This window comes from Mirounga angustirostris, unplaced genomic scaffold (genome assembly GCF_029215605.1).
Source record: "Mirounga angustirostris isolate CCGP_5_RB_7025 unplaced genomic scaffold, mMirAng1.0.hap1 SCAF_15, whole genome shotgun sequence".
NCBI lineage: Eukaryota > Metazoa > Chordata > Mammalia > Carnivora > Phocidae > Mirounga > Mirounga angustirostris.
This window is the reverse complement of record NW_026991723.1, coordinates 88,615,394-88,630,088: the sequence shown is the minus strand read 5'-3', so window position 1 is coordinate 88,630,088 and position 14,695 is coordinate 88,615,394. Positions and strand designations below refer to the sequence as shown.

The window sequence follows — 14,695 nt, the reverse complement described above, 5'->3', positions numbered from 1 at the left end:
AACAGTAGTGACAGGCAAAATAACTATGGTGGTGTTAACAGGACCAATGCTCTGCCATGTATCCCTCCCTGGGGTCCTGGGAGGCAGGTCTGGCTTATCAGTGGGTGAGGACATACGAGGCCCAGAGGGGAGGGGTGATGTCCCCAGGCCACACGGCCACACTTGTGGTCAGGACCCTGCCCTTCCTCTAGGCCCACTCTGAATTCCCTGCCAGAAGCCGGCCGTGCTGGGCATACCCACTCTCCCCACGTCTTAGATCAGTCCTGCTTCCCATCTGGGTGGGGGTCCCCTGTGTCCCTCTGCCCTAAGGGAGATGCTCCGTGGAACATCTGAATGGATGAAGGAGGCATGGGGTGTGACCCCTGCATACAGACAAGGAAGCTGAGGCTCAGAGAGGTGGAGCCATGGCCAGCCTGTAAGTGGCAGGGCCCAGGTCCTCACCATGGCTCCCCACCCGGCCCCCGACTCTCCCCCTCCGGCAGAAACAGGCTCCCGCTGCCCGCTGCCTTCTCGAGACTTCTCCCGGGAGCGTCTGAGCTTCTGCCAGGATTAAGCCTTTCAAAGGGCACGTGCTCAGGGTCCCAATCCAGCTGTCAATACCGCGGCCCAGCGCCTCTCAGATCTCTCCGAGCCTGATCGAAGTCCCTTCCCCAGCCAGTCCCTTCTGAGCACTTGCACCTGTCAGGGCCCCGCCAGGTCTGCGATGGTGGGGCACGAAGAAAGAGGTGTCATCCCCTTGCCACTCCCTCACGTCAGAGCTGCCCAGAGGCTGTGACTGACAGGTCCCCGGGGACGCATGCTGCGGAGCAGGCGGCCAAGCTCACGGCCAAGCTCACGGTGGATGATGCGCCCGGGCTGAAATCAGGCTGCTTAGTAATGAAACTGGCGGCTCCCGGCGCCGCAGCCAAACTCCACCGCCTCGTCCACGGGCACAGATGGAGGTGGGGGGGGCGGGGCGCGGGCGCTGCCTCGGCAAATGAGCAAGCAAAAGGCTTGTTACACAGAAAGAGTTGGAAGGGGGGGCGGCCAGGAACAGGATTGTCAGAGGATCCTGTGAACACTCAAGGCAGCTCTGGCCTGGGCCAGCGTGGTACTTATTTCAAAGCAATTTAACTGATGGGATTCCTGACTCCCAACTCAAGAATGTCATTAAAATGAGTTACAGAGGCAGCAGGGCTGCTCCTCGGTACCCGAGTCACACCCCTGCGGGCTGTGGACTCCTGCCGCCCGCCCCCCGGAGAAGTGGCCAGGCTCTGGTTCCCCAAGCCCCCGCTGATCCCCCCGCCGCCGGGGCCTCTTCTGCTGGGGAGGGTGCATGTGACGCCGGCAGAATCCTTTTGAGAGACGGAGCTCCCGAGGCTGTGTCCTCGGTTCTTCAAAACTCGAGAATGGGTTTTTGCTCAGTTTTGTTTTGACCTGTGAAAAGAAATTAGGGCCCTTGCCCACCCCTCTTATTTGACCCGTGGGGAAACTGAGGTCCAAGCCGGGATGGGACCAGTCCAGGGTCCCACAGCAGGGTGGCAGAGGTGGGCCTGGAAGCATGTTTTCTCCAGCCTCGTCCACCATGATTTCTTCCCGGGGGGGATGTTTTGGGGACCTGGGGGCATTCAGTCCATCCTGCCTGGGCCCCCATGAAGCCCTTGAGTCCCTGCTCTGCTCCAGGCCCCTGATGTCCCCGAGCGGGCGGCTGAAGGGAGTGAGTGGGGCAGGGGACGCACGTCGGGGCTGGGGGTCCTGGGGCGGTTGGCGCCAGCTCTCCATCCTTTGCAGGTGTTTCAGCGCCGGGAGGACGGCTCCGTGAACTTCTTCCGAGGCTGGGAGGCGTACCGGGACGGCTTCGGCAAGCTCACGGGGGAGCACTGGCTAGGTGAGAGCCATGACGCCTGCCTGGTGCAGGCTCCTCTGTCTCCGTCGCCCCAGCCCGAGGGAACGCGCCCTCCCCGCCTGGGGGGTCAGGCCCTCCGGGGCTGCAGGGACAGGTGATTGGTGCGTTCAGCGGGAATGAGGTCAAGGAGCTGGAAGCCAAAGGAAGTGCGGACAGTGTGAGTGGGTCCCTTAGAGGCGTGTGTTTTTCCCCGTTGGGACACCCTGGGACCTGGTCTCCATCCTGGATCCAGTGAGTAGGGGGCGGGGACAGGGCTCAGTTTCAGGTACAGGGAGGGTCAGAGCAGCCCCCAAACTGCCCTGCCCTCAGGGGTCAGCAAATGCCCGGGGTGGGCTTGGGGCGCCAAGGGCATAACTCCCAAAGGAGAGGCCGTGGTTCCTGAGGTCCCTGAGGTCTCACAGCTGGCATGCGCTCAGAAAGCTTGTATTCACGTTGCCCTTATTTACTTACTATTTATCTTTAGATCCCCTCGGTGTTTTAAAATTTGAATATCTTACATAATTTCATCCTGAAGCATAACGTCCATAAAAATCACAGGTCTGAGGTCCTAGATATATTTGGGAGGTAGTTGGGACTTGAGGTGAGGTTTGGGTTTTTTTTTTTTATATGTCTGTGGGAGTCACCGTTTTAAAGTGCATGATTCACGGGGTTTTAGGATATTCACAGAGTTGTGTAACCCTCGCCCCTACCTAATTCCATGACATCTTCTCCACCCCCCAAAATAAGCCCTGTGCCCCCGTTAGCAGTCACCCCCATTTATATTTTTAACACATATTAAAATTGGGGCACCTGGCTGGTTCAGTCGGAGGAGCGTGGGACTCTTGATCTCGGGGTCGTGAGTTCGAGCCCCACGTCGGATGTAGAGATTACTTAAATAAATACACTTAAATAAAATAAAATAAAATAAAACAAAACACACAGCATGGGACTGACATGCCATGTTAATAGCCGCATGCACCCCACAGCACATGGGCCCCACTTTGCCTTGCCTGGGCCTGGGTATATGGGAACGGCCAAGTGAGAGGAGGTGAGAACAAATGTGGCTGGTGGAGGGCTGGGCTCCAGGTAGGGGTCAGTATGGTCCCAGGCCTGCCTGTAGGAGTTTCAGGGGAACTTCTGGGGGAAAGATGGGGTCAGTCCCAGAGGTGGGACCGGGTCTGTGCCCTGTGCAGAGGCACCTGGGTGGTGATCTACAGTGTCACTGCCTAATGTCTGTCTCCCCGACCCTGGGACCCATGAGGGCAGGACCCTCTCTGTCCTGGCCTCCGCTGTATCCTGTTACTGGGCAGATACTGGCTGCAGAACTTTATAACCCCAAGTCTCTATTACTGTGCCCCTCCTCTGTGCCCAGCCCATTTTATAGACCTCGGCCCTGACACCTCAAACCCACCCTAAGAGCGTGGGTGGCCCTGCCATTGTCCTCCCCTTTTATGGGTGAGGAAACGGAGGCTCAGAATGAGTGGGGGGTGTGTGTGTGTGTGTGTGTGTTGGGATGGAGGAAGCCCGGGCAGGATTCACAAGCTTTAAACTACACCCTGAACTGAGTGAGTGAGAGCAGGGGCAGGGGAGGGGCCGGGGGAAAGGAGCTTCTAGGTGGGAAGACCCTTCCCCCGCCCCCCACCTGGGTGGGTGTGTCAAGATAGGGAGAGGGTGGCCGGGTGGGGGCCGTTTCCGCATCACCACTCACCACCCTGTTGGAGCGGTGTTGGTGACTCCGCCACTCACCAAATCTTAATTGAAATCTATCAGCAGCCACGGAAGGTGCGGGAGGAAGCATTTAAGCGGGGCCTTGATTAGCTCCTGGCAGACAGGGAGCCCTGAGGAGAATGTCAACTCAGCCCTCCGCTCCCCTGGCCGTTCCCTCCCTCTGCTTTTCCACACTCCCCTGTCACCTTCTCATCCAGTGTTTTGTCTTTTCCTATTGAGTTTTGGGAGCTCTTTATATATTAAGGTTATTGATTCTTTGTCAGATGCACACGATATGTATTTACTCCCAGTCATTTATCTTTCAGCCTCTTTTTTTTTTTTTTTGTAAAATTTTTGCTTATTTCCTAGACATTTAAAACTTTTATGTAGCCAATTCTTGCCAGTCTTTTCCTTTATATCCTCTGGGTTTTAGGCCCTGCTTTTCCCTCCCAGTTTTATAAAGACTCCTTTTTTTTTTTTTTTTTTAATGTTTTTGAGTGTTTGTCTTAGGTTCAGCTCTTTAATCCATCTGGGATTGATGGTATGAGATTTGGGGGTTTAAATAGTTTTCCTCTCCATTTTAACCCGCCAGCTCCCTCTTCCTCCAACTCTGATGGTGATGGGGTCTGATCTCAGCTCACCATCCAGGGGCCCAGCGAAGTGGGGGGTTGGAGAGACATAGGAAGTGAAGAGAGAGGGAGAGCGAGGGAGGGAGGTGGCGGCCTTCATGGGAAGAAGGGTGAAGATGGCGGAGGACCCCCAGCGCCCCCACCCTGCCCCTCCTCCAGGGCACCCTGCCAGGGGCCCCTCGTGGGCATGGGGATGGCGCATCAGGAGCGGAGCACGGCTTCGCCCAGAGGAATGGCATGCTTAGGGTGGGCCCCTGGGCACCAGCAACCACTCAGTGGGGGAAAGGAATCTGGAGTCTTCCAGCATCCCTGCTGGGCTGGTGTCCCTCTTGCCCTATCCCTGGATCGGATTATTTGTCCTGGACAAGAACTGAGTAAGGGCAAGGAGTCCGGGCAGGTCTGCCTGGGTTCCAATCCCAGCTCTGCCCTCCCTCAGCCATGTGACCTGGGCCCGTCCCTTAACGTCCCTGTGCCTCAGCCTCACCCATCAAATAGCGATAACAGAGCCCCTGCCTCTTTGATCACGACAGCAGCTGCAAACACGTGGATAATGTGTGCAGTGGGCCAGGCCCTGTTCTAAGAGCTGTACAGGGATTCTTTAATTAAATTGGACTCATTCAAATTCCACTGGATTCATTAAGCCACGTGAAGTGCTCGGAACAGTGCCTGGCATTTGCGAGCGCCGTCCGGCTGGTGGGCAGTGGTCATCGTTGTCCACCGCCTGCCCTTTACAGCGTGTGAAGCCCTCGTGGCCCCTCCCCTCCGCCCCAGGAGGCCCGCGGCGCAGGTGCGCAAGCTGGGGTGCGAGCAGGGGCCCCCGGAGGGGGAGCTCAGGGAGGAGCACAGAAAGGCTGGGACACCAGCCCAGCAGGGATGCTGGAAGATTCCAGATTCCTTTCCCCCACTCTCAAAGCCTGGTCCAGGGCGGGTCTTGGGAGAGTAGGACGGGGCGGGGGGAGCTGCAGGGAGAGGCTGGGCGGGGTCCACGCAGCACTGCTGTTACTTGGCTCATAGGGGCTTTCCCTTGGTGCTGCACCTGGACTTGGGCCCGGGCTTCCCTCTGGCCTGGGTGGGGAAGGGGCCGCACGGTCTTCTCACCCCCTTTGCTTATACTACACCCTGACCCTCCTGCGGGGCGTCTGGAGCTCAGGAGGGAGAGGCTGATGAAATGTCACTCGATGTTGATAACTTGTAATTTTAATTAAACGCCCTCTTAATCAAGAGGTAATCAAACTGGCAGGGAAGCACCTTGAGTTGTGAGTGTGTGAGAGAGAGAGGGAGGGAGGGAGGGCGAGGGACGATGGGGCGTGGGGGCCAGACCCCGGAGACAGCAGGAGACTCAGAGCCCACCTTCTGCTGCTCAGCCACCGTGCCTGCATTTATTGAGCGCCTACTGTGTACCGGGCCGCACTCAGATGCTGGGATTTAGTCGTGAGGTTCCACACTGGGTGGAGGCAGATAAGGAAATAGGCAGCGGGGACACAGAATGAGAAACACCGAGGGGGGTAGCCCCGGGGTGGGCAGAGGTCCTCATCCAGGACAGGAGGCCAGGCAGCCTTCCTGAGGTGAGACCTGAACATGAACAGAACCTAACCTGGAGGAGTAGGGAAAAGTATCCCAGGCAGAGGGAACAGCATGTGCGAAGACTCGGAGGCCAGGGTCAGGGAAGTGTGTACAAGTACCAGATCCCTTCCGGCTGGAGCCCAGAGTGAAAGCCAGGATGAGGGACGCGGTCACCCCCAACCCAGATTTTCCAGGTTCCTTCTGACTCCTGGAGTCTTTCTACTAACCTTCCGCTCAAACATTTGGAACGCATAACCTGACTTAAAGCGAACAGAGAAAACCAAACACAAGAAACCGTCAGTCCTGTTTCCTGCCAAATGCAGGCTGGCAGGAGGAGGGACGCGGCCCAGGCCTGACCGCACAAACCTTCCTGTCGCCAACCACGTGAGCTTGGCTCTCGGGTCTCCTCAGGTCCCTCTTGTGGGGGTCACCTCGTGAGCCCCCCCCGCCAGCTTCGGCCATTCTCTCCTCCACTCCAGGGCTCAGGAGGATCCACGCCCTGACCACGCAGGCCACCTATGAGCTCCACGTGGACCTGGAGGACTTTGACAACGGCACAGCCTATGCCCGCTATGGGAGCTTCGGCGTGGGCTTGTTCTCCGTGGACCCCGAGGAAGACGGGTACCCGCTCACCGTGGCCGACTACTCGGGCACGGCAGGTAGGACCCCGGGCCGCCGCAGGGAAAAGGAAGGGCGAGGTGGGGGTGGCCGCCCACCAGTCTCCCCACCCAGGAAGACAGAGGAACTCCAGGTCTGGTACTTCTGGCCTCCACCTTCAAGTCCCACCTGGTCCTCATCCCAGCAGCATGGAAACAGCAGGACCCGAACTGTTCACCCATTCTGCAGATGAGCAAAGTGAGCCCCGAGCCAGGAAGCGGGACAGCTGGGGTTTGGGTTCCGCTGGACCCCTAAAGTGTGGTGGCCGCAGTCCTGCGGGCTGGGTTGCTCTTCTTAGGTGGAGGCAGGGCCAGGAAAGGGAGTGTATGAAAGAGGTGGGAGGAGGGACAGAGACCACCGGGACCCCGGGACAGCCCGGGGACCCCCAAGGTGGCCCCGTGGCGGCATGCGAGCTGCACAGACACCGTGGGTGTGTCGGAGCAGATGTGCGAGCGCCGTGTGTGTACCGGGGGGGGGCGCTGTATCCGGGTGTGCACGCGTGTCCGGGGAGTCCCCATGGCACGCACCTGCGTGTACACACGTCTGTGCAGGGGACTCCCTCCTGAAGCACAGCGGGATGAGGTTCACCACCAAGGACCGCGACAGCGACCACTCGGAGAACAACTGCGCCGCCTTCTACCGCGGCGCCTGGTGGTACCGCAACTGCCACACGTCCAACCTCAACGGGCAGTACCTGCGCGGAGCGCACGCGTCCTACGCCGACGGCATCGAATGGTCCTCCTGGACGGGCTGGCAGTACTCGCTCAAGTTCTCGGAGATGAAGATCCGGCCGGTCCGTGAGGACCGCTAGATGGGCGCGCTGTCCGCCCACCCCCCACCCCATCACCTCCCCCATCCCCGGCCCGACCCCACCCTGCATCTCCTCTGACCTGCTCTCGCGTTGGGGTGGGCTGCACATCCCCTTCGTGCTGTCCCCACGCCCCAGTTTACCTCTGCTGATGTGGGGCAGGGCACACTGGACAACCCCAAATTCTACCTGCCCGGACTTTGGCTCCTGGGCTAAGTGTCTTGACTTCCCTTGGCCGGCACCCCGGCGGCCCCTCTACTTTGCCAGTCCAAACACCTGGTGCTTGGGGGGCACAGAGTAGGGGCAGGCGGCACTCCTGCAGCCCTTTTAGCAGACAGAGGGACTGTTTGGATCTTTCTGAGTCGGGTCTGAGGCCAGCCTCCCCTGGCCCTCCTGGCCCCCCTCCTTCACTTCCATGGTGCCTGGGGATCCTACCTCTCCCCTAAGGACCGTGGGGGGGGGGGGCAGAGGGCTGCCTGCGGCCGGGGCTGGACAGCCATATCCCCCATTCCCACAGGCCAGGCTGGGGTGCAGCTGTCTGTGGGGACTCCCAGCCCAGGGTGGCCAGGGCCAGTTCCCTGGAGCTCCCCCCGACCCCCATCCACCCCGTGTTCCTGCAGGCCTGGGAGGTCGTCAGCCCCTTTGGCCGCTGTGCCCAGTATCCCGCCTTCCTGGGGCAGCTGGAGCCCCACCATACCCTGTCCTCTTTATGTGGGAGGCTGGGGCAGGTCCTGCTCCCTCTGGGCCTGGTCAGTGAGGACCCCTGTATTTTCTGGGCTGCCATGGGGCTCGAACCACCATCCCCACATTCCTCAATTCCCAGGGACTCCAGGGCCTTAGGGCCTCCTGGCATCAGGCCTGCAGGGTGGAGGCTGGACCGGGAGGGGTCCCGGGGCTATTTCCCTGGTCAGCTCAGACTGCTGTCTCAGTGGGGAGGCCGCCCCCTGCTGGTGAATGTGGGTGCTGCCACCTCGGGTCAGGGGGAAAGGAGGGGCTCACTGGGCAAATGGGGGGACTGAGGCACCACCAGACACTGGAAACAATCTGTCATCGAATCCTCCCCGTGCCCGACGTCTTATCATTCTACCCCCCAACCAGAACTGCAGGTTCCCGAGGTCAGCAGCCAAGAAAAGCGGCCCTAACCCCTCTGGTGGATAGTGCTGGGACCCTGACGCCCTTGCCGTCAGAACCAAGCACGGGGCTGTTTCCCTAAGTTCCTACCTGTGGGGATGTGATGGGGGCCTTTGAGAGGTTCTGGGAGGCTGGCTTCCCAGGGGTGGGCCGCACCAGTGGCCCCCCTCAGGCAGGAGGGAGGGAGGGGGTGTTGCCTTGTAGGACGCCGCAAGGCAGGTGAACACAGGCAAATAGGGGAGCGTGGGCTTCAGCTCTCCCTTCCCCTCCCACCAGACTTTGTGCTGCAGTAATGGTGAGTCAGGGCCGGCTGGGGGCAGCAGGAGGGCTCCGAGTGTGGCCGACCCTCTGTGCAAGCTGCCCGTCCCCTGTAGCTCCACCTGGTCATGGCATTCAGCCGAGTTTCGCTGGACATCTGCTGTGGGCCAAGGCCTGCCCGGGTGCCGGACAGCACCGAGTCCCTGCCCTGTTGGCACCGGACCTAAAGCAGACTCGGCCAAGAGACAGGCAGCGCAGCCCAGTGTGACCCGTGCTGGGGGGCAGCCCAGCTGCAGGGGGGGTCGCGGCGGTGTGGGGGAGCTGTGGGGGCCTCCTTATGACTTGAAGGGAAGCCCCCCCGCCGCGCGCCCCCTTCTCCATCTCCTAGAAGAGGAGCCAGTCCACCCGAGCTGCTGGGGCTCCCAGCCCCAGCACAGAGGCCGGGTGGGACCCCAAGTCCTCATCCCAGGGAGCCCCCTTCTCCCCCACCAGCCCCAGGCTAGAGCCGGCTTCTGCTGCCAGCCTCGCGGTGCCAGCCGCTATTTGGAAGGTGTCAGGCGTTTTCTGATCTGTCATCAAACAAACTCCTGGTGAGTGTGATGTAAATGGATTCACAGATGTGCGTGTGCGCCAGGAAGCTCAGGGGCGCTCCTGCCAGGGCTTGGCTGCAGAACAGACGTGCCACGGCCCGGGGGGGCGGGGGACAGACGGCCGAGGGCAGCTTTCGGGAGCGTCCAGCTGACCTGGAGACACCCATTCCTTCCTAGCCGAGAGCACCAGCCCCACGCCCGGCCCAGGACTGGCACCACCATGGGACATGGGCCGGATCCATTGCTGGCTGAAGGGGCACAGAGCTGTCTGGTGGGGACAGCCAAGGCCAGTGCACCCCACTTCCTAAAGGGCACAGATAGCCCCGCACACCTGCTCTGAGCCAGGGGTCTATGGTGAGCAAGGCAGGCTCTGGCCCAGGAGCCTCCGCTGTGATGTCCATACGAATGGCCGTCACATGAGTGGCAGTGACCACAGGAAGAAGAGGGTGCTAGGAGAACAGGAGGCAGCTGTACCAAGATCTGATGGATGACGGATGTGTGCAAACTGTTACCCAGGACCCAGGCTCACCGCACCCAAACTCTGTCTCAAGGGGCCCGAGTTGATGGTTTGGCGGTGGGGGCCTGTGGTCCCACTAATCACGTGTGAACTGACCGACCCCCCCCCCCATCCCTTTCCTTCCTCCTTTGATGACGAGAGCGAGCCAAGCACGTGGGGACATCGGGGCAGTGCATGGGGCCCCACAAGCTTCTGAAGGTTCCTTTCCACCAGCACAGGTAGGTTCTGTGGAACCAGCCAGTGGCCTCACTCGTTCTGTGGCCCCCAAACAGGACACATCTCTGAGTTAAACCAGAGGCCACCCTGGGCCGCCTGAGTGCGCTGTGTCCAGAGGATGGATGGTTCCTGGGCTTCCCCCCTGATGGCCCCAGCACGGGCCTCCGGGAGATAAGGACAGCGCTGTGAGCAGTTCCCAAATTGCATTTTCCCCCTGCAGCCGCATGTAAATTGGTTTGATAAATGTTTGTCTTGGGGCAGAAGCAATATCGCAGGCCCGCCTCTTCCTTGTCCCCCTGCTCCCACCGTCGGCCATCCTCCTTCACACAGACCTCTGACCAGCCTGGCTGGGGCCAGGGCCCTGTCACCCAGGATTCGGTGGATTAGTCAACAGGAATTGCCAGGCTTCCGCGACACCAGAAGAGGAGGCGGGGAGGGATGCAGCGTCTGCAGACGGTGGCCGGGCAGGGGGGGACCGGGGGCCTGAGCTAGGCCTGTGGTCAGCCGCACATCCCTGTCCTGTGCAGCTGGGGGAGCAACATGCCCGCAGATGAGCTCAACCTCGAACAAAGGACACGAGGCTTTGGTCCCAGTGGCTGGGCCTCCCCAGGGCCTCAGTGTCTTCACCTGCTTGCAGGGAGAGAGCTGTCCCCAAACCCCGAGTGGGCCAAGCGGCTGGTGGGGCTCCGCAAACCCAGATGGCGGAGGTTGGCCGTGGTGGGACTGCGTGGAGACGGAGTGGGTGGGGGGCAGCCTCGGGCTGTGCCGACAGGCGAGCCTGACCGTCCACACGAGGCTGGCTGGGGATGCGCGGGGTTGCTGGGGGGCCAGCACGGTTCGGGACAGAAGCTGGTCTGGGCTGAGTACACTTGGCGTCAGGTGTGGTCCTGTCTCTAATAAAATCCTGTGGTGACCCAGCTGGGGCCTCCGCCTCTAACCTCGCTTGGTGCCCCACATCAGACCACGGGGCGTTCCAAGACTGTCTCCTGCACAATTTCCCCAGACTTCCTCGCCATTCCGGTCTTTATTTCTATTGAAGAAACAATGTTTCCCGGATAACTCCGTGCCCCCCCAGAGGCTGCACCAGATCCTTTAGCAGAAGCAGGTGCACACCCGGCCAGCAGCTGGGCCGCCGCGGCCGGCGGAGGTGAGGAGGTGAGGCCTGGCCCCGCCACGAGCTGCACCCAGTGGGGGAGATCCTCCCGGGGCTGGGCTTCGGGGGATGAACCTGTGCCAAACCCCCCCCCCCCCGCCCCAGGGCTCCAGGGCGACCAGCTGGCCCTGTGGATTTCTCCTGGGGCTGGAGTCCTGAGTAGCTGAGACTTTATTAAAAACAAGTCACTGATGGCTAGTTATTCATAAAGCCAGCGTGAAGCTTGACGACAAAACAACCCCCTGAGCTTATTTCATGGAGCCCAGCATTTCTCGAGGGCCCACGTCAGAGACCCGGTGTGGGGCCGGTGGGGAGTGGGTGTGCCAGAGCCCCGCCTTGGGCCCACCTGGGGGGCAGCTGGAGGGCGTCTGCGCACCCAGCCATGCGGAAGACAGAGGTCTCTGCCCCGGCGGCTGGATGCTTCCAGAAGGTTCACAGAGCGCTACGCCCCTCCACAGTGTCCCTGGCCAATAGGCATGCAGTCCTGCCAGCTCTGAAAACTCTGAATCGGGCCCACGGGAAGTCACTGAGGTGATCGTGGCCACCATGGGCCACCCCTGCTCCAGGTGGGGGCCTTGCCCAACTTGGCCCCTTCCCTACAGCCACCAAACCTTCCCCATGGGGGGCCCTTGGCAGGATGATGCTCTGCCTCAGCTCATGGGACCAATTGGAAAGATTCTGTGAACTCACACAGGTTTTTACGGCTGATGAGGGTGCTTGTGTTTTAGCCATAGTGCATCCCACAGCACAGGAAGAGGCTGCCATGGCGGGGGCGGGGGGGGGGGGGGCGTCCAGCCGGCCCCACCGGGAGCTCTGACAGGGAACAGACCCTGGGAGGCCCATGCGTACGAAGAGGGCACCATCTGGGCTCTCTTGAACACCGGGAGCTGCCAACACTGATGGAGTGGGTCCTGCACCAGACCCACGTTTTACCCAGCAGCTCACAACGCCCGCCGCGATGTGGGCACCCCTGCCACCCCCAGGCACGTGGAGAAACGGAGGCTCAGAGAGTGACTCGCCCAAGACCACTGGTGTGTGGCTGAGCAGAGCTGGAGCCCAGTTCTGGGTCCTCATGTGTGGCTAAAAGGTGGTAGGGGAGGGGGGTCCGAGTGCCCAGTCAGGGGCGGGGGCTTCACACAGCCAGGCTGGGTCATCCCAACAGGTCCCACCCTTGCAAAGTCACAGCCCCACGCAGAGAAGCAAGGGCATTGGTGTCTCGAGAGCTCAGGCTGCTGGTCTGCTTGGACATCCTGGGACTTGGCCCTGATGTTTAGGGCAGTTTCCCAGGGAACCTCACTGTTGGTGTAAGAAAGCAGGACCCCCCCAGGCAACCCCTTCCCCATTTACCCTCACCCTGCGAAAGCCTCTGTTGTGGGAAGCTGAGCCTGAACGGGTCCTACTCCTCCCTGGCACAGCCTGAGCCATCCCTGACCTTCCCACAGCCCAGAGCCTGCCCGTCCGCTGCTCTGGGGGCCACCGACTTGTCCCCTCTCCCACTTCTCATTCCCTAGAGGGAGCCCAGGAAGTGCACTTAAAAACAACCCTTTGGGGGCACCTGGGTGGCTCAGTTGGTTGAGCGTCAGACTCTTGGCTTCGGCTCAGGTCATGATCTCAGGGTCGAGGGATCGAGCCCCGTGCTGAGTGTGCTGTCTGCTTAAGATTCTCTCTCTCCTCCCTCTGCCCCTCCCCCCTGCGCACTTGTGTGTGTGTGTGTGTGTGCGTGCTCTCTAAATAAGTAACTCTTAAAACAAACAACCCAACAAGACACCTGGCAGGGCCCAGGACGGCTTGGGGCTGAGGAACCCGTGGGCTACTCGCCCCCAACCTTGCCCCCAGCCCCAGCTCAGGCCCCAACACTCGGGACTTTCTATGGCCTCTTCTCAGAGCTCCAGGAGCCAGTCCTGAACGGGACCTGGGTCAGTTCACCAGCAGAACCTTTTCTTGGAGCTGGGTGTGTCTAACAGCCAAGTGGAGCTTTTCTCCAGGGGGTCCGGGGTGGCCCTCAGGGTTTGACCCCACACCTGCCCTCCCCACTCTCCACAGCTGTCCCTCAGGAAATTTCACAGATCACAGCTGGGGAAACAGAACCTCCTATTTGACACCCAAGGTAACTGAGGCACAGACAAGGCATGAGAGTGACCACTGAGGCTGCACCCCATCATTAACCCCCAGCACCCAGTGTCAGCACCGACCTGCACTAGCAAGGGAGATAAAACGACCCTGCCCCTCCCGTCTCTCACGCACACACACCAGCCCCCCTGGGGGACGGAAGCAGGCTCTGCACCTGCTCTGGTCCGCACATGGGCACACCCTCTCCCCGCACCTGCCCATGGAGAGGCCCAAAGCCAATCCACACTGCCTTTTCTTGACCCTGCTCTCTCTAGATAAGACCAAGGGGAACCAAGGCTTCTTGCTGCAGATGGGGCTGGAGAGCGTGCAGCCATGGGCTCTGACCCTCTGAGCCTGTCTTCCCCCTCCCCCTGCAGGGGGAATGTCTTCTAGCCCCTTTCTCGGATCTATGGGGGAGAGGAAGTGCCCATGAGACCATCTCTATTCCTGTGTGAAGAGGGGGGTGACTCTCCATACCCCTAGCACTGCACGGGCAAAGGTGAGATAGCTGGGTGAGGGCCCCCGAGACCGGGGGAATGCCTCTGTGCTTCATCCCCAGCCTCACCTGAGCGGCTCCCCCCCAAACAGGGCGGCTGCAGCCTCACCCAGCACCTGCTCCCCTCACTGCCCTGCTCACTCTCGGTGAAGGGAAAATCTAGGCCAAGCGAGGAGTAGAGGCTGGGGGCTTTGCTGGGCTGGTCTCCCCACAAGTGCTCCTCAGATATGGTGCGGGGTCCCCAGGCATGGGCAGCGGGATGGGAGGACAGGAGAGACAGGGGCAGGGGACCCCTGGGGCTGCAGGCTGCTAGATCGGCCAGAGCGCCGGTACCCAGATAGATGCTTCCCCCCCGTGACGGGCGCCTGCCTCCCACCTTGGCCTGAGCGGGGAGAATACTCTGCGTGCACTCGGCCCAACCGGGCACCTCATCTTGGCTCAGCCATGCAGATCCTCGCACCTGGAGCAGACCCCAGGGTCGCTCCATGATCACAGAGCAGGCCGAGTGAGTAACCGTGGGGTGAGCACCCTGAGATGTGTGTCCTTCTTTCCCAAATGGGTGTCAGGCGCCCAGGCCGGCGCTGGGGTTGTGGTGGTGGGAAACACCAGGCTTCCCTTCTAAGGAGCGCATCGGCTGTGCTGCAGGGGACGTGGGCTTGAGGGGGGCTCGGCCAGGCCAGGGGCTCCGAACCCCTTCCACGTTCCCTCCTGTTGCCCCGCTCAGCCCCTCGCGAGGCTCCCGAGCTGGCGACCTACGGCGGCCCCTCACACGACTTCGCACCTGACGGGAGGGAGGGAGGGAGAGGCAATGGCTTCACAACGGGCGTCGCGCTGCCTGAGCTGGTGCAGCTCGGGTGGGTGAGGCGCGGACACCGGCCCCTGCTCCGAACAGTGAGGCAGACCGCTAGGACTAAGGGTGGGCGTGCCATCCACGCCTCTTCCAAGGGACTTGAGGGTCTGAGCCCGCGATTTATAGCTAATGATGCTGCCCGCTCTC

The 14,695-nt window shown here is 61.0% G+C and overlaps 1 protein-coding gene across 1 annotated transcript in view; it reads left to right on the top strand.

Annotated features, from left to right (window-relative positions):
* FIBCD1 (fibrinogen C domain containing 1) overlaps positions 1-11,378 on the top strand; it is a 35,582-nt gene extending 24,204 nt beyond the window's left edge. Inside the window, exons 6-8 of the mRNA XM_045883359.2 lie at positions 1,771-1,867; positions 6,243-6,422; positions 6,972-11,378. Of these exons, the coding sequence (XP_045739315.1) occupies positions 1,771-1,867; positions 6,243-6,422; positions 6,972-7,231 (537 nt within the window). The 3' untranslated portion in view covers positions 7,232-11,378. The remainder of the gene's footprint in view (positions 1-1,770; positions 1,868-6,242; positions 6,423-6,971) is intronic.
* Positions 11,379-14,695: the final 3,317 nt, after the last annotated feature.